The 18,970-nt window shown below is 37.6% G+C and overlaps 1 protein-coding gene across 1 annotated transcript; it reads left to right on the top strand.

Moving 5' to 3' along the window:
- The first annotated feature begins 1,329 nt into the window (after positions 1–1,329).
- On the top strand, positions 1,330–18,304 carry LOC129729857 (zinc finger protein 711). Its single transcript, XM_055688712.1, has 3 exons — positions 1,330–2,871; positions 17,366–17,758; positions 17,814–18,304. Exons 1-3 carry the CDS (start codon positions 1,448–1,450, stop codon positions 17,848–17,850), a joined length of 1,854 nt encoding a protein of 617 aa, XP_055544687.1. The 5' UTR covers positions 1,330–1,447; the 3' UTR covers positions 17,851–18,304.
- The last annotated feature ends 666 nt before the right edge of the window (positions 18,305–18,970 follow it).

Genomic DNA, 18,970 nt, shown 5'->3' with positions numbered 1-18,970 from the left:
TTAGATCTCAAGCAGCTCAAATCAAAATTTATTTTTGTTTATTTTTTGCTGCTAGTGACAATTATCAAACTTGCACAGAACCGCACATGAACCGCTACGGATTCCCAATAGTTTTATATCTTATTTTTTGCATGTTTCCGAATAAATGAACTGGAGTGTTATGCTCCGAGGGGGCGTTTTATTCATATTTACCCTACCAACCGACTGAGTTTTAAACAATCGAGTAAACTTCTATGTGTAATCACACCCGATATAACTCAACCGATTTGAAGCCTCTTGGTTTTTTTCGAACAATGTAATGGCTTATTCAATGCTGCTCATTATTTTGTCGATCGGAGATTTTGTTTAATAGTTATTTGTAAGATTGCGTCGAAAACAAACATAGGATACAATCAACTCGATTATCATAATAACGGAAGGCTAACCGCTTTCTATGCCTTAAAACCTCAGCCCACATATTAGATTTTTTATACAGTTTATCACGGTAATGACAAACAAATGATTCTGCACCAAAAAAACTCCGAACTCTGCACACAGATGTTTGCTCCAATTTTCACTTGTGTCAAGTGAAATGGCATTCCAGAATCAGTGTCTAGCCCAACCCACAAGCGTGCACCATGCCTCAACAACACCATTCAGACATTTTATCTGCGAAAGCATGCCGCACCTCTCCGGACACGGAACTGGAAAACATTTTCACATGTATGTAATTTTACTCCAATAACGGTTGTTATATACATAACAACACGTCTGTTGCAGCATGTAGTACCAGCAATTCCGCCGACAGTGGAACCGGACCACGACAGACAACAGGTACAGGGAATGCTGACAGGATACGCATTACATCAGATTTTGCAACAATTTACTCTGCGACTGTTGCGATTCCAGCTCCTACAGCCTCAGCAACTAAAGGCTGTATAAACAATGCAAAAGAGGGCGTGACTAACGGAAAAACACTTCACGGGAAAACTGCAGACCATCGATCGATTGTGACTGGAGCTAAAACCGGAGCGCACGGCTTTAGGGAGTGTGAGAGAATCACACGATTTTTTTCCTAGAGCTATTTACAACGTTCCTGTGGATTCTGAAACCCGCTGCATCGAACGCGAGTGATGCAATGTTACTTGTTGCTTCCGTTGCAAAGACGTGCAAGAGACGAAAAAGAGAGCAAGCAAACATTCTCGTATACACCATTCCACACCTGCTGGCTGTAGGCGGTAACGATCTTGCGCAATGAGACGAACCAGCCATCGAAAGGACCCATTGGTTACTGACGGCATCTATGAAACTTGTTCGCAGACAGGATTCAATTGCCAGTTGTGAATAGAGCCTGTTCAGTCGATATCGAACCGCGGCTAATAGCAAACGTGCAAGGATTAAAAGTTGCAAGTGCCAAAGACAAACTAACGGCCGGGGTCGAATAAAAGTGATGTTCTGATTCGGAAGAATGAGTTGTTCCATATTTGTTCAAGATAGCCGTATGATGCTCCCGTATAATTCACACCACCACCAGCAGCAGCAGCAACAACAATCGGATCAAACCCAACAACCAACGGAAATTAACAGCTTTCAGCAGTTCTTCTACGATCAAAATCAAATCAGATTACCCACCGGAATTGTCCCACTGGATTTGTCTCTCCGCCAAGGCAATGTACCAATGACTCCACCAACAACTCCATCCCCACCACGCAAGCGAACAAAAATGTTCGATGAAGATGAATGGAGATTGAAAATTGTTAGTGGTAACTTTCGGCCAACAAACCAATTTTCGGACACTGTTTGCATCGATAACAAAAAGTATTATGCCAACACTACGTTAACAACAAACAGTCCGCGTTTTCGTTACTTTGACGATTCTACCCGGTTGCCCCCTTTTAAATCGTTGCAAACAACAACTTCCACCTCGGCAACAGCGTCGTCAGCGGATGATCTGCTACAAACAGCAGTCGAAGAATTGATCGACATCACTGGCCAGGACGACTCATCCGGAGAAGAATCTCGCCGTTCCCCGTCCAATATCGATGTGGAGTCTCTGGATCCCGATGAAGACGGAAATGGCGAAGGGGAAGACGACGCTGACGACGATAGTCAACAGTCGATTAATATTGTTGATAGCGAAAAGGAGAATAGCGAAGCTGTACTGATAGATGGGCAGCGATATTTTGAGAACGAGAAGCTACATCTGCAAGCCATCGAAGGATTCGCACGATTGTTCGAGAGAAGTTTCGCCGGGTACGATCATCATCACGTGAAGGAACGTTCTCCTAAACATTGTTCGCTGCGACCGAAATCAGAACGGCGACGTATCAAAACGCGAAAGCAAATAGTTGATGAAGATAACACCAGCCCCGTCTCGGGAACGATCATTCGGAAGTTACAGGATGGCGAAGAGCTGGTCGTTCGCAAGGGAGATATCGATCCGGCTTTCAATGTGGTAGAAATAACCGACGAAGCAAAGGAGATTCTGTCGAAAATCGAAAACAAGATCGGTTCGTATTTGTGTCAACTATGCCGAGCGCTGTACGATGATGCTTTTGGTTTGGCTCAACATCGCTGCTCACGAATAGTGCATATCGAGTACCGGTGTTCCGAGTGTGATAAGGTTTTCAATTGTCCGGCTAATCTTGCCTCACACAAGCGCTGGCATAAACCGCGGAATGGGACCGGTGGACCGGGACAATCCGGTACGGTCGAGTGTCGAGAGGGAAAGAAAAGAAGTAGTGGGACAATTAACGCGGATAGTGCGGACAAGATAGACGATGAGTGTGTAGAAACCGTGGATATTGGTGGGACAGACCGCAGGCCTGCTATCGGGTCCAACGCCCCAGAGGAAGTGTTCCGATGTAATCAGTGCGGGAAAAGTTTTAGAAGGTATTTATATTGCAAATTTGTTGTGATTCTGCCGAATTTTAGTGATCTGTTTTTTGACGTGTTAATTAGGGTAAGGAACGGATTAAGCAATGGCGCCTAGTTTATTCAGTCGAAGAAAAAGGGGCTCAACCTCCCGAGTTTTCATCAATATCGACAGTTTTAATGACGAGAACAAAAAGTCTGATTTACTTGGTGTCTAACGAATATATAAAATACCGTTTAACAAAAAAAGTCTTCGAAAAAACATCAATTGTGCTGGAAAAAACTGCTTTAAATAGGTTCGGGGTGATTAAAATAGTGCTCCTCGATTGGAAACTTTTATTGATTACTGTTTAAACTTTGACAAATCTAAATTAGTTTTACAATCTAAAAAATAAAATCAGTTTTACAATCTAAAAACAAGTGCAGGTATTGAACAAATTGATATGCCTATGTTTGTATTTCACATTACACAATTCGAGTATTTCGTCTCAATGCACAGAAGGCTCCATAAGCTGCTTAAAATAGGTTCCTCACTCTACTTAGATTTTAAGGTTGTCGGGATGCAATCAAACCGAATCATGCGCCGTTTTTTTGGAAGTTGAGATATTAACATCAATGGATGTGTAAATTATGGGTTCTAGGTGCCGAGAAAAATAATTAGGATATATCGAGACCTCTCCTTTTTCTTGAAGGGATGGCTCCCATAAAAATACAAAATAAACTTTTGCATAGCTCGAGAACTCGAGAACTCAAATCAAATTTGACATGTGCTGGTTTCTAGGAGCAAAAAATATTTTCATAGTGGTTCGACACCTCTTCCTCCACTGAAAGAGAGGGCTCCCATACAATAGAAACACAAAGTTCTACACAACTCGAGAATTAAACAAGCAAATGGAACCGAAATTGGAATATGAAGGTTTTTTCGAGCGAAAAAAAATTTCATTGTTAGTTGGAAACCCTTTGCTCCTTTGAAATGGAGGGCTCCTATTTCACTACTAGTTCGTGGGTTAGGTACTAGTGTTTGCATGAAGAAACTGCAAAAATCGTGGTTTCGAACTATTTACTCTGGTTCCAAACAATCACAGATTTTTTATACAGTAAAGTTCTCTTTTAGACGATTCTACGTACCGTGCAAAAAAAAACCGTGTAAAGAAACGCGTTATTTGGGAAAACGTCGTAAAAAAAACCGCGTTATTTGGAAAAACGTCGTAAAAAAGAACCGTGTAAAATGAAACCGTGTGAAAATTAACTGTGTAAAAACAGCCTACTATATCCTGTTACCGTTACTGTTACTTACTGTGACAATTTTACGCGAAGACGAAAAATCGTGCAAAAAACCGTGTAAAAAACCGCGTTATTTGAGAAAACGACGTTAAAAAAAATCGTGAATATTTGGAAAATCTTCGTAAAAATGAACCGTGTAAAATAAAACCGTGTAAAAAAAAACGTGTTAAAAAAGATTGTATCTTCAAGTCTCCACAGTCAAAGATAATTATTTCATTGCATGAAACGGCCACTTGTAAAGATTTGCTAGTTTTGGAGATGATTAAGGTGCAATTACTTCCAAAGATATCGAAATATGTCAAAAAACTCTTTTTTATTTTAATAGTTCAGCAAAAACATAAACTTTTGGGTGTCTACAACCTTGTAGAAGATTTGAAAATTCTGGGGAAAACGTTAGTACGAAAATTCAAAAGTGCCTTTCCAAAAGAATCACAAGGGTTGTATGCAAAACCACCACTGCAAGGTTGACGTAGAACTACATAAAGTTGTTTGTTGCATTACTTGTATTAAATATGTTCAAAATTTGTGTGCAAAAGAAGAGTTGAAGTGCTACCGAATTTCAGTTTGCATATACATCACTGAACAGGGATGGAACAAACACTATACGTCAGAAACCAGATTCAGCAGTCAGAGTGCATGCAGATTAAAATAACATTTTGCTTTTAATTCTAGCGCAAAACGAGAAAATATTAAATCTTCAATAATTTGTTTGTTGTCCTTATAAGGACTGTTATTGTCAAATTTTATATCAGATATAATGTTGGTCGCATATCTGTGCTACCCCGACAGAGGAGATCGAGGCGTTTTTCTGATAACAGAGTTAAAAGCTGTTTTCACCCTGAAAATTTGACGGCTCACATACTTTGAAAGACGGCGTTCCGAAACGTTTGTGTGTTGTCAAAATACGGCAACTTTTCATTAGAGGAAGTGCCAGCTAATGTACCTCCTACTGATACTGCTCGCTACTGTACAAAGGCAGCTTTTACGCTGCATCGGCTGGCCCCAATATCGCTGCTGATACCACTGCTGCTGCTGATGCTATCCGCTGCCACAGCTGCTGCTGTTGAGTAAGGATTGCTGTAGTCGCTATCTAGAACTAATATGAGCAGTTTCGGCTGGAACAGGCTCTTATATAGGCCAAATAGTACATTTCGAATTACTAGGTCTATAATTTTATTGACCGTGCTTGGGTAAGCAATCATATAACAGCCAATCAGATCAATCGAAATTGGCGTTTCAATAAGGATTGACCATTTCCAATAATATAGTTGCTTGCCATATTAGGCTTGACAATTTTCGAGGTTTGCTTATGCGATAACCTAATTTTTATGTAGATAATAAAAACTTTTCGGGTGTTACTGAAGGAGAAGGTAATTCAGTACGTTCTGAGACATGGAGATGAAGTCAAATTTATAACTATTCCAACATTTGAAAGTGTAACTCATTCTAAGAGAAAATATTAACTCTTTAGTTAGGTATTTAGTATATCCTGAAAAGGACAATTTGCTGTTTAATTCAATATTGGATAAGATGCTGATCACATCTTTGCGTTATCACTGACAGTGCGAATAAGGTATTCCTTGTGATAGATAACACCGTGGAAAGCTGTTACACTCAAAATTAGAAAACTCATGTATTTTGAAGTGCCTCACTGCATCAGCTGGCCCAGCTACTATCGATGCTGAGACCCGCTGCAACTGCTGCGCTATCCGTTGCCAAAGCTGCGGCCGCTATCCGCTGCCATTGGTATCTGCTGAACTGCTGCTGTTAAGGGAGGACTGCTGTTATCGCTGTCTAGGAATAATATGATTAGTTTCGGCTAAAATAGGCTCTTATATAGGCCAAAAAGCACATCTTAAATTACTAGGTCTATATTCCTGTCGACCGTGCTTGGGAAGCAATCGTATAAAGACTAATCAGAGGTAGAATTTTGCGTTTTGACATGTTTAAATTTAACAATAGTTTGAATAATCAAATTACAATTTTCTGCATTTGGGAGGAATCTGAGAATCTATTGCTGCAAGAACGAAGGATATCCATCGAAAACTAACCGATTTATTAGCTTCTGAAAATGGACGTATTTTTCACTTATTCCGGTTTTAGATTTTCATTTTACATCCCTATGTAACCGAGTATGCAGCCGAACTTTCTGAGAGACGTAGTTCTACGTCAAAAAAAAAACTTGTGGCTCGTGACATGTAAGAGATAGGAACATAATGTCTTCGACAAGGTTACCTGTTTTGAGATCACCTATAACTTTGTTGAAAATGCTATGCGTCTATCCTAATCTGATGAAAACGAAAACGGCAGAATAAAACACAAATAAATCGTATTGGCTTTAAACAACTGAGCTCTCGCTACTTGTCAAAAGATGGCACCAACAATAGCTACTTGTCGAATTCGACATATTTAAAACGTGATGAACCAAGCTGAGACATATGGTGAACAAACCGCTTTGACACGTTAGTGATTTTATTGTGACGTCTAATACTTTTAGTTGTGTGAAAATATCTGGTTTTGTGCCAAAGAATCATCATTTGCGGAAAGAGTTGCTTTTCTCGTTTTATTCAAAAAAGATGGCGGCCGAAACGCAACGAGTGTTAGAAAAAGTTTACGGATATGCTGCTCTGAGTGGAACAACGAGCTGTGTCCGCGTGATTGGAACCACTAATTTGGAGGAATTGCTCGAAGAAAATTCATGCCAAACGTAGAAACAGATTACTTCGGTATTAGGAATTTTTTTTTTGTTCACACAACATTTATTTGACACGGCAAAAGACAGCTTCGGTATCAGGAAATACCCGCTATGCCATTTGCGATAGCATGCTTTGGGATGATTCAAAAACAATAAGTTTGGGTTCCTCACGTGCCATATCTCCCAGGTATTGCGCCGGTCAGTAATTACTTGTTCAGTTCGATAATACATGGTCTGGCTGATCAGCAATTCTGGTCATATAAAGACATAAAAAATGGCTCAATTAGTGAATAGTTCCAAAAAACGAACACTTTTTTGGTTACAGTATTCGAATTCTGCCAGAAATATGGGGCGAAGTTGTAGCAAGCGATGGGCAATACCTTTGAATGATTTATAGGTACCGTGGAATGGGGTGAAATTGATCAGCGGGGTGAAATTGATCACCTGAAAACTCGTGATAAAAAATACTAATCAAACGATATTGCTCTTACAACACTAGGCAATGTTAACGTGTCCTTAAACGTAACTTTTGCATGATTCACATACCTGTCAAAGTTAACCCTTGCATGCCCGGTGCAATTTTTCATATTTTCGAATTCTTCTAACTCAGTCAAAACTCAATCAAATTTAATCAAACAAGTTTCCAAAAAACAAAAAAGGATGGAATTTACTTAAAGTAATCTTAGTTGAGGGTTAATTACGTTAAATTTGGAAAAGTGAGTAAAGTTTGATAAAAGCTCAATGTAATTTTCAACAATGATCATTCCATACTATTAGAGAAATACTGATGAATTCGCAGGAAACCACGAAGATTTTAATTTCAGAGCTAGTTTTTGAGCTTTTTCAACCAACCGAATTGAAAGCAGCTCGTGAACCAAAATAAACAAATTTTAACCTGAAATATCGTTATTTTCGTCTCCAAATTAGCCGTAAATGATATTTTTCAGCTCAGAAATTATCATTTATCTTTAGCATATCGAAAAAAAGCACATTGCCAGAAGAATGTATGGATTTTAATGGTGATCAATTTCACCCCAATTTTAGGGATACCATCCGTCCTGATTTAGCAGGACATGTCCTGATTTCAGGGCCGGATTTAGAAGCTGGGGGGCCCGGGGCAAATTTGTTTGTGAGGCCCCCTCTTTTCGTAAAACATTCAGAGGTAACGTTCTCGAAGGTGACGAGCAAAAAAAAGGTCGCCCTAGAACTAGGGGGGCCCCTTCAATCGAGAGGCCCGGGGCATTTGCCTCCTTTGCCCCCCCTCAAATCCGGGCCTGCCTGATTTTGAAACCCATTTGGAACGTCCTGATTTATTTTTCATATTTTAGCATTTGTCCTTATTTTTCTGAATGATGCCGGATATTCAAACAAGTAGCAAATTGTTCAGTATTTTCATCTTGACTCCGGGAAGAAACGAACTTATTTCGAAAGAATTTTCTCTTTGGTTGAATCTTGACAAGAGAAATTGTCTAGTCGTTGAAACCGTTAAACGTTTTTTGACAATTGTTAGGTTTATTTCAAACAGTTTACTAGTGGTTGTATTTTTTTGGTATCTAAAGACTGATTATTTTGCTATTTGGTTTTTCGTGTATTCAGATTTGACAGTTCACGCGGGAATTCTGACAGCAATCAAAGTCTAATGTACTCAGTTTGGTTCGCCATTTTACCATGAACAGACATACGCCTGAACAACGCTTACAAATAATCGAATTTCATTACCAAAATTCGTCCTCTGTGAAAAATGGTTTTCCACTTTTTCACCGAAAAATTGTGTTCAGTGACGAAGCTCATTTCTGGTTAAACGGATATGTTAAGAAGCAAAATTGCCGCATATGGATCGAAGAGCAACCAGAGGCAATACAAGAATCGTCAATGCACCCAGAAAAATGCACGGTTTGATGCGGTTTACACGCTGGAGGCATCATTGGTCCGTACTTCTTCAAAATGATCAAAATCGCAACGTTACGGTCAATGGCGCTCGCTATCGCGCGATGATTTCTGATTATTTTTTTTTTTTTGCTGGAAATGGAAGAGCTGGGTCTTGTTGACATGTGGTTTCAGCAAGACGAAGCAACGTGCAACACATCGCGCGAATCAATGAACAGATTGCGGAATGAGTTCGGTGAGCAATTCATCTCACGAAATGGACCGGTGAATTGGCCGCGTAGATCATGCGATTTAACACCGCTAGATTATTTTTTGTGGGGCTACGTTAAGTCTCTTGTCTATGCGGATAAGCCAACAACAATTCCAGCCTTGGAAGACAACATTTCACGCGTTATTCGCGAGATACCAGCCGAAATGCTCGAAAAAGTGACCCGAAATTGGACTTTTCGTATGGACCATTCAAAACGTAGCCGTGGCCAACATTTTAATGAAATTATCTTTAAAAAATAAATGGCATAAACCAATTTATCGGCTCAAATAAAGATTTCATACAGTTTTGTAATTTATATGCGTTTTTTTTTTTAAGAAAAAACCAAATTCTTGAAAAATCACTCTTTACTAACGCCTAATAAATCAAAGTTGAAAAAATTAAATCGTTCGAGAAATACGTTAAATATATGTCTTTTGGCGTATTTTGAAGTGCAAATTTCAAATTACGTGTTTTATTTATTGATACCTCGAAAAATTAGAATAGCTTAGATCAAATTTTTGCTGGAAAGAAGTTGTCCTGATTTTTAACTCCGACCAAATGGTAACCCTACCCAATTTACCTCGTAGTACCTTATAGAATTGTCGAATTTATTTCATGAAGTAGACGATAGAAATTTCACCAAGAGCCATAGAGGTTTACTGGAGCACACACCAGTACTTGTTTTAAATTTATTCTATTTTAGGAAAAATGTACATTAAGCTAGTTAATTGGAAATTGTTATAAAAATTGATCAATTTCACCTCGTTCCATGGTACCGTAAAACGGGGCGAATAGAAACAGTCTCCGATATTATCTTGCAGTGTACAAAAATATTTTTTTTATTATTTTGAAAAGATTTTAGAACATAAAAAAATGATACTGTAATGTCTAGAGTGTTCTAGAAAGTTCTAAAACATGGGTTTTGCCCCCCCCCCCTTTATTGGGGGTGTAAGTATTATTTTATTTAAATAAGCTATTCCGGAGTGTTTCGAAATTAGGGCGCAACTAAGGGAATGAAATCAAATCGTTTCATTACACCAATATTGGCTTTGAAAAGACTGACAAAATTCATGGCATGAATTCTTTCTTTTGTAATAATCGAAAAAAATATTTAAATCAAGTTTTTAGTGAAGGGCGACAGAATAGTTCACCCAAAACAACAGATACTTTGGCATTAGGCCCTTTTCATTGATTTGAAGCAACGGGCTTATTTGCGAAATATTTTGTAAACAAGCAACAGTAAAGGACGGATCAACATTGTTTTCAAAATACAATTTTCAAATACAGGCGAAACTGAAAGAGAAATGAAAACAAGACGATATGGGTGGATCTCGTTGTCAGGATTAAGGCTCATTTCAGTTCAAAGAAAAACACGAGATTTTAGGCATAAATGCACAAATTTAATGTAGTTTGGTTAAGAAACTATAAGAAAGGTGTATTCGATTTTTGGTATTAACATTAACGTAATTCACTTTCATTTAAATTACGATTTTAAAATGTGTTTGCAAATTTTCAAACTGATATTCCATGATGTTTATCTTTTGCTAGTTGCGCCCTAATCGCAAATCACTCCGGAATTTATTCTTTTATTGAAAAATGTTGCATGTTTTTATTCACCCTCAATGGGGCAAATAAAACACTCATCAGTCGAATTCGTTTTTCTTGCTCAGATTAATGATTCTAGTTTTATATTGAAGAAAACAGAACAATTGCATCATATTTATTGAAATGAGAGGCATAAACGTTATAAGGTAATAAATAATACTAAAATTTTCGATTTATTTCTTCATGTTCGCTATCTTATGAATGAATATGTTCTTTAAGAGTCCTTATTGAAAACGAAAGGATTGGGTCAAGCATTTCCACCGGTTCGGGATCTTTCTGCCTTTGGTTTGGAACACGACTTCCATGAACACTTTGTCCTGGTAGAACTGATACCTTGGCCCCTTATTCTCAGGTTGTTGATGCCTTTGTTGGTCCATATCGAGCATCACGCAACAAATAAACCAGACTTTCGACAATTTTTTGATAACCAGCTAGGTTGTCTGCTCGATTGTGTTCTAAGGGTAACATCTGAATAATCACAGAGTAGTTGATTCCATACTTCTTATCCGCTTGACAAAGGGACAGTTTCTTTGCGTAAAATCTCATCAGCTTGCCTAAGGCGGAGCGGATCCTTTTTTACGGCTTTTGAACCTTTTGGCTTGTAATCCCTGACCAATGCCCTAGATTGTCGATGTCTATTCAAGAGTAGATGAATTGAATTGTTCACAGTGTCAGCACATTTATTTTCTGATATTACCCAGTAACCACTGCTCCTCATTGCGACGATGCATGCATTTTGTTTACCATATTTAATAAAAGAACAGTGCAATGAATATCAATGAAGGTGTGTTCAGACGCTGCACATAGGAGTATTTGAACTAAAAAGCTGGCCTAAAGTCCAATTCGCTCTTTTTCAGTAGTAATTGGATCTATTTACACCAAAAACTTGTTATTTTCGTATAGTCAACCAATAAAACTAGAGAAAGTACAAAACAAGGTGACATCTATTAAGTACGTCACGCAAACTTTGATCAAAATTCATTTTCACGTTTTGTCACACATTATTGACCCGTACTAGGAGAAGTACGTCACGTCATGACACACCTCCAACATAAAATCATATGATTACTTCATAATTACTTTAAATTCGCTTACTGCATTTTTTAGTGTCTTTTTACACATGATCTATGACAAAGTTTTAACAATTTTCATATAAATCTTCATTTATCAAAATGTCAATAAAACAAAAAAGAACAACCAGGAGGAAGATTTTTCTTTCCGTATATATTAAGTAGGCTTTGACCTTTCTGTTAATAAATAAAGTTTTGACGGGACTCGCCGGGAAGGTTACTGAATCATAAAATAAATTTCACAATATTATGGATTTTTTGTGGTCGGCTTTCACTATCACTTTTTTCGTAAACAATCTGGGATTAATTTATACATTTAGCGTCTTAAATATTGCAAAACATTCTCCTTACGTTGTTCATTATGTCCTATGAGAGAAAAAAAACGATTTGATGAAATTTTTCAATTTTACATGCCACCCGAACAATATCACGTATTTTTCAAACTGATCAATTACCTGTGGAATAACTCTGGAATATAACCATTTGGTGTATGTGATTAGGCACCGATGGGTTCTGGGATAGCATAAGGGCATGTTTCAACAGAAATCAATACAAAATAATGGAAATCATGGATTTTGTATGTCGGACTTTTGGCCAGTTTTTTGAGTCAAATACTCCTATGTGCGCTGTACCAGCACAGTATAGTTTGTCGAATGAAGTCATTTTGATTTTCACTATTTTGAAATGACTTCAGTTTTGACAATCAAAATATCAACACAGATGTTGAAGCTTATCCGGTCGGTATTCATCGTATGTTTGGTATCATGAATATCAGCGTTCGCATGGGTAGTATGATTATCAGTATAGAGATGATTGAGAATCGCCGCTTTTGAATATCATGATCAATGAGTATAAAAGAGAGGTGAGGAGGAAACTTACTAACACTTGCACGCGCCTCTCTGCTCGCCCCCCTCTGCCCAGAGTTAATGGCAAATAGTGACGTAGCTATTTGGGTTTACCGTTAAGTTTGTCTAGTTGTTTACATTTGAAGCATTTACTAATACTAGAAAAATGCACTCTCCTCCTCACCTCTCTTTTATGCTCGTTGTATCATGATAGTGAATATTCTCAGCACTATTCCTGATCATGATAGGCTGAGAATGTACAAAGCATGTTTCAGGCATCATTTTACATAAAAATATGATTATATTCCCAAATCCACTTGATTTTGTGCAGAAAATATTCGCTATGGCGTTGTTATTGTTCGCCCCGTAAATCTGCGAACCAGGGAGTTTTCCATGAAATATAAATAATCCGGTGATAAATACCTTATGGTAATCCTTAAATTCATAGTAAAAACTTGAAATGGTTAACTACCGACCCAGTAAAGCACAAGAACGAGTTCTAAGTGGAACAGAATGGCTTACACAGGCAAAGTTTTTTTGGCGCTCGGAAACGCTCAGAACTTGAGCTTTTATTTCGTAATTCTTTAAACCAACCGTCAGTAGTGCTGCAAGTCCATGATTGGGTTTGCGGGGCTTGTTAACTATTGAACTATTCAAAAAAAATTTTTTGCATGGTTTTTAAATGTTATCAAAGATTTATAATACCATTTTTCAGGCCTGGAAATTTTGTTACTATACGCCCCCGTGTTTCTATTCTCCTAGGTCACTGTTTTTTCAAAGTAAAGTTTCATTTTTATTTGAAAAACAGCGAGAACTAAGTTCCGCACCAAGGTTTTTTACGATATATCCTCTATATTACAAGCAAAGCCTTGGTATCCTCTATATTATTCAGCGCAAAAATAAGTATTGTTGATGGTTTTGTTATAGTTATTGTTTGAATGTTGAAATAATATTTTATTTTTAAATCTTTTTTACTTGCTCACAAGAAAAAAAAACCTAAATTAATCCACCTAGCGGTCAGACTCAGCCTTTCTCATTCAAACTTATTATTTGTAAAATAGATTAACTTGAATGCTTAAACCCAATAAAGGTATATTTACTCTTTGGGTTCTAAAATATTGACGTTGTAATTGAAGTATAAAATATGAAATTTGACGTAATGTTAGTGCTCAAGAAATAGCGAAATAAAAGAAATGACTCTTAATTTCGAACAATTTCATCACGAGCGATACCGGGAACGTTCAAATAGTACGATACCACATTTAAATCATGTTGAGGTCATATATATTGATCAAAGCAGGTATAGTGTTGAATAGTCTTTGAATTTCTTTTCTTTCCAAAACTTTTGAACAGCATATCAAATTGTTATGAAGTTTGTTATTTGTAAGTTTGAGAGATGACTCGTTTGTATGACACTAGTTATGCTCAAATAAGTCGTGTAATACTTGAGTTGATAGACCTTCGTTGTTTTAACAATTTAATACATAACGGTTGCATAAGTTTGATTACAATCAAATGAAAAGGGAACGTATAGGACAGCCAAACTTTGAAACCACGTGTTCAATCATAATTCATCAGTTAACCCTTAACTAGCCCGTCCATCTGATATCAATATTGTTCAAATTGGTTGTGTAGTTTCTAAGATAATGAAATAAAATTCAATAGGGTGTTATGAGGCAATTAGACCTTTCATTTGACATTATTTTGTGGAAATCGGTTCAACCATCTCTGAGGAAAGTGAGTGAGTCCAAGTAGTCTTCGGAATATGTTTCTTTTCATAGCTGGATTTCACATTTTTAAACGTAATAGGCAAAATAATAATCCGTTTGCAAAAAATTCAATAGGGTCTTATGGGGCAATAAGACGTTCCATATGACACTGATTTTATGAAAATCGGTCCAGCCATCTCTGAGAAACATGAGTGAGATTAAATAGTCTTCAGAACATGTTTCTTTCCATAACTTCTGAACCACCTGTTCAATCTTCATAAAATTCAAAAGTTAAGGGTTTTTTAGGTAGCCCATTAATTTGAAACCAATTTTCTTGAAATCGGTTGTGTAGTTTCTGAGATATTGATGTTTCGTGATTTTTACATTTTGATACATAAAAACTAGAAATCAGATTACAATAAAATTCAATAGGGTCTTATAGGGCAACTAGACCTTTCAATAATTTCATTGAAATCAGTTCAGCCATCTCTGAGAAAATCGAGTGAGATTTGAGATTGGGAGAGCGTTCACACACACACACACACACACACACGCACACACACACACGCACACACACACACACACACACACACACACACACACACACACACACACACACACACACACACACACACACACACACACTCACACAGAAAATGCTCAGTTCGTCGAAAGGGGTCGAGTGGTATATGCTGGTATATAACTGCTCTACTGTAGAGAAAATTGAATAAATCATGAGGAGTTGCTTGGTGATAATGATGAATGTTTTTTATGTTTGAAATTAAGTTCTTTTTCATTAAATTAAAGAGTAAACAGTCACTCGCTTTGGTGAAAATGTAGAACTGATTGTGGCAGAGCTGAATAAAAAGAAAAGTAACGATCTAAAACAATACAGTGCATTTTATTCATAAAAGGAGTTCATTTTGAGTTAATTCTTTCAAAATCGGTAAGTTGAACTCTATCCTCTCTCCGCTCTCAGGTTAAGGCCATTCTCGTTTGGATCATTGAGAAAATTAAAGTGTAATTATGAATATCCCGCACTTATTTCGATCATGTTTTGAAATGGAACAAAGTGAAGCGGCCCAAACGGGTAAAGAATTCATATAGTAAAATTGAACAAGTATAAAAACATTCATAGGACACACCCTTTCGCAAATTTCTTATTTATTTTTAGCATACAGATACAGATACAGATTTGGCTGTAACGCCTTAAGGTAAGAATTGAGAACATCAGGTAGAGCTTATTTATATTTAAACGAAAATAAAATAAAAACAAATCAAAGTCAATCTTTTTAGGAAAATCCAAATAATTTTTTCGATTTGTCTATGATTGTAGTTCACAAAATCAAAGTGAAATATGGAATTATTGGGATTAACTCCCAGCAAATACAGCAAGCTTCAAAACAAAGAAGTTGATCGAAAACACATTAAAGATGGCGAGAATAGATAATCCATAAACTGTACACCGTGGCCACAACTCGGTATCTTTGTATGAAAATTACCAAATTTACCAAATGTTTCGAAAATTGTGGTACGGTGGGGAAGTAAAGGTGTAGTTCCTTCCATAGAAAAAATCTCCTGCTCCAGTCGAGGAAAATTTTGTCATAAGTTTTCTCAAACTACGGATCCAAAAAGCTCATTTACTGATTTATTGCTATTGTTTTTCTTAAATTAGCAAACATGAACATGACAATCCTAATAGTTCCAGTTCGGTTTTCAGAAAAAAAAACTAAAATGCAATTGTATTCATTAAACTTATTTTCTTTTTTCGTACAAATACAGAATTGCGGAGAATAGTAAACATACCTTTATATACATGCTTTGATTCAGTGAAGTACGGTTTATGGGTTGTAATTTTTAGGATCATATGTTCGAGCCAATCGGGAAACATAATTTATTGGTTTTCCAAGAAAACTGGTGATCTTTCATTTTCAATTTAGTTCATAGGTCGAACTCTAACCATTGGATAAAACTGTAAAATTCTGAGCCCTAGCATACTATTTTGTGAGGTTACAACAAACAATCATGTAGTACAGTAACACAGTTTACTTGTTTCTGTTTACCCTTAGTTTCCCTTCATTTAAGAAAAATTTAAGAAAACGAAATCAAACTATAAAACTAGGCAGCAAAATTGGTTTCGAATTGGGCCACAGACAAACAGACGTGTCTCTTCGAAGAAAAATCCTGGAAAATCTTTGGCCTAGTTCGAAACGTTACTCTCATGCGCCATCATGTGAGCCTACTTCCTACTAACGTAATTTTTGTAAAAACGGGTATCGCCTTTGCTAATGGCTGTGCACGCTTAAAGCTACACCAGCGGTATACTGACGATTTTTGTCTTTGATAATGAATGTGCACGCTTGCTTATAGCGACAACTACGGTGTTACTGCCTACTAAGCAATATTTCTAAATAATCCTCATTTTCTGGTCAAAGATATCGTCTGTGATCGTGTTAAAATTATAATAGTTTTTATACATCACTTGAAAAAGATGCGTTTTCTGAGAAAAACGTGATTTATAAACAATGTTTCTCGTTGTCCATCGATTTTTAAATGGTGAATAAAAAACTACTCGAAGTCCATTGAATGACAGTTCGTCCATGCTATTCAACAGCATTCAAGCAGTATTATATCTACATGTAAAAATCGAAGAACAACGATAAACATTCAGCTCGTAGTCGGCAGCGAGGATAAAAAATTTGCTTTTAGTTATTGAGATACTTTAGAAAGTAAGCTACCAGATATAATTGGCGCCGTTAAACATTGAATTGTATTTGTGCCGTGTCAAATAAACTATAGATGAGGAAAAAAAAACGATAAACATTTTTAAAAAATCACGTTTTGCTAAAAAAATCACATTCTTTCATCTGATACAGAACAATGAGCATACTGTCTAAAACCCTTAAACCCAATTATTGTGATATATTAATGGCTATTGGATATATACTGGTTGATTCACCAAAACAATGTATTCTCATTACTGTCTATTTTGGTTGTCAGGTTCAGAACCATACTTTGAACGGTATCAGAACGGACCGGAACAAAAACGGAATTTTTAAGTTATTTCGATTTTCGATCGGAACGGATGCCATAATCAAACTTATCATTCCGATACTCAAGCTTACCGTATCTGATCTATCTTTTTTTTACTTTCAATACTTTTGCAGACAAAGCTACCTTAAGAAACACCTTCAATCCCACCAGTCACCAACGGATGCTTCCGGGCGTCAGAATGACCCCGGAATATTGTCCGCATCGTCTTTGGTTCAGCAAAATGCAGCAGCTGCCGCTGCTCTCTTCTGCGGTCAGGCACAACTGCACACTGTAGGTGGAGCACCGCCAACTGCTGGAGCATTTCCACGTGCTGGCAACACTTCCACAGGAGGACTTTTTCCGTTTCCTGCAGCGTATGGCGGTCACTTCCTCAAAGATTCCGGAACTTATTCCGAGTTCGAAAAACGGCGCTGGCAGTCACTAAGTGAGCTGTATCTTCAGCAGAGGGAGCGACTTTCTGCCTTCCAGTATGTTAGACATCACCAATACGAGGACTATCTTAAAAGGTTAGTACTAGTAGTACCAATGTGACCCAGACTCATCATCAGTTTTATTCACTAGCTTTCAACCATTCCATTTCGGTCGAGATAAATCCTGACAGAACGTGCTCCGACCGGTACCTCGACTAGCAGCGCCGGCCAATTTATGGGGACAGGGTCAACCAGCTTCGATGGAGTCTCTAGCTCCGTTATCAACTCCAACAGCAACCGGTGCTGCATCCGCCGAGAGAATGCAACGTCCTCAGTCTACCGTAGCAACCGACTCTTCATTCCACCAACTGACAAATTCGCGCCCGCCACCGACGGCGGCTTCTCGAATAATAGAACATGTACACCAAAGCTATTAAACCTTCTACAGAATCCCCGTAGGACACAGAATGTAAACAAATTAGCTCTATGTACAATTTTGTAACAAAAATTTCCCTTAGGACTATTATCGAAATCGAATACCCGGAAGAATGTCTAGCGTGAAAACAAGAAAATAAAATCAATCTAACCTTATACAGTCCGAAACGTATAACATCAATAAATAGGCTTTTGATAGCGCATTATAGTAGCAAATAATGATAATCAGTTTACGACCAGCTTGTGTTTTACTTGTCCGAACGGCCGTATCACTCCCCTCGGGTTTTGAAACTGAACCGAAGCTCGGTTAGAGTAACTGTCAACAGGTAGGTCAATCTACCCTAATCGTGTGACGATGGCAAAGAAGAATTGATTTGTTCGAACAAGGGAGGGGAATCCAAGCAGAGTGTGTTTTTGAAGGGAAATTGAAAAACAAACAAAACTTCCGGACTATGGTGCCCCATGCTTCTCATTGGCTGTCGTGCGGTTGAGGACATGACTGCAATTTTCGTTCTAGCGGATTTCTGACGGAACAGACACGACGGATGGAATTGACCGCATGTGGCATAATTTCTTGCTTTGATTTGTTATGCGTGAGACATTCGATTGCATGTGAACGATTATATGAATATTTTTTGTAGACGGTGGGGTTTTGATTGAACTAGAGCTTTCTATAATAAATTATCAGCGAAAAATTGTGTGTTTCTATTACTAAAGGTGACTTTTGAAAACTATTAGAGATGTGTTTTAGATGAACTAAATTGTTAAAGAAGGACTACCCCTCTATCTGCCAGGCCACCCGGTACTTCGTTTTGGCAGATTTTATGGTGAGTCCAATTCCGAGAGCTATAAAGGCTTTTTCCACAATTCTAC

Source organism: Wyeomyia smithii, chromosome 1 (assembly GCF_029784165.1).
Source record: "Wyeomyia smithii strain HCP4-BCI-WySm-NY-G18 chromosome 1, ASM2978416v1, whole genome shotgun sequence".
NCBI classification, from domain to species: Eukaryota; Metazoa; Arthropoda; class Insecta; order Diptera; family Culicidae; genus Wyeomyia; species Wyeomyia smithii.
This window is presented reverse-complemented; position numbering and strand designations above follow the sequence as displayed.

Coding starts and splice junctions, on each gene's coding strand:
- LOC129729857 (XM_055688712.1), top strand. CDS start 1,448: ATGAGTTGTTCCATATTTGTTCAAGATAGCCGTATGATGCTCCCGTAT. Junction 2,872..17,365: donor TGCGGGAAAAGTTTTAGAAG/GTATTTATATTG, acceptor ATACTTTTGCAG/ACAAAGCTACCTTAAGAAAC. Junction 17,759..17,813: donor TACGAGGACTATCTTAAAAG/GTTAGTACTAGT, acceptor TTTATTCACTAG/CTTTCAACCATTCCATTTCG.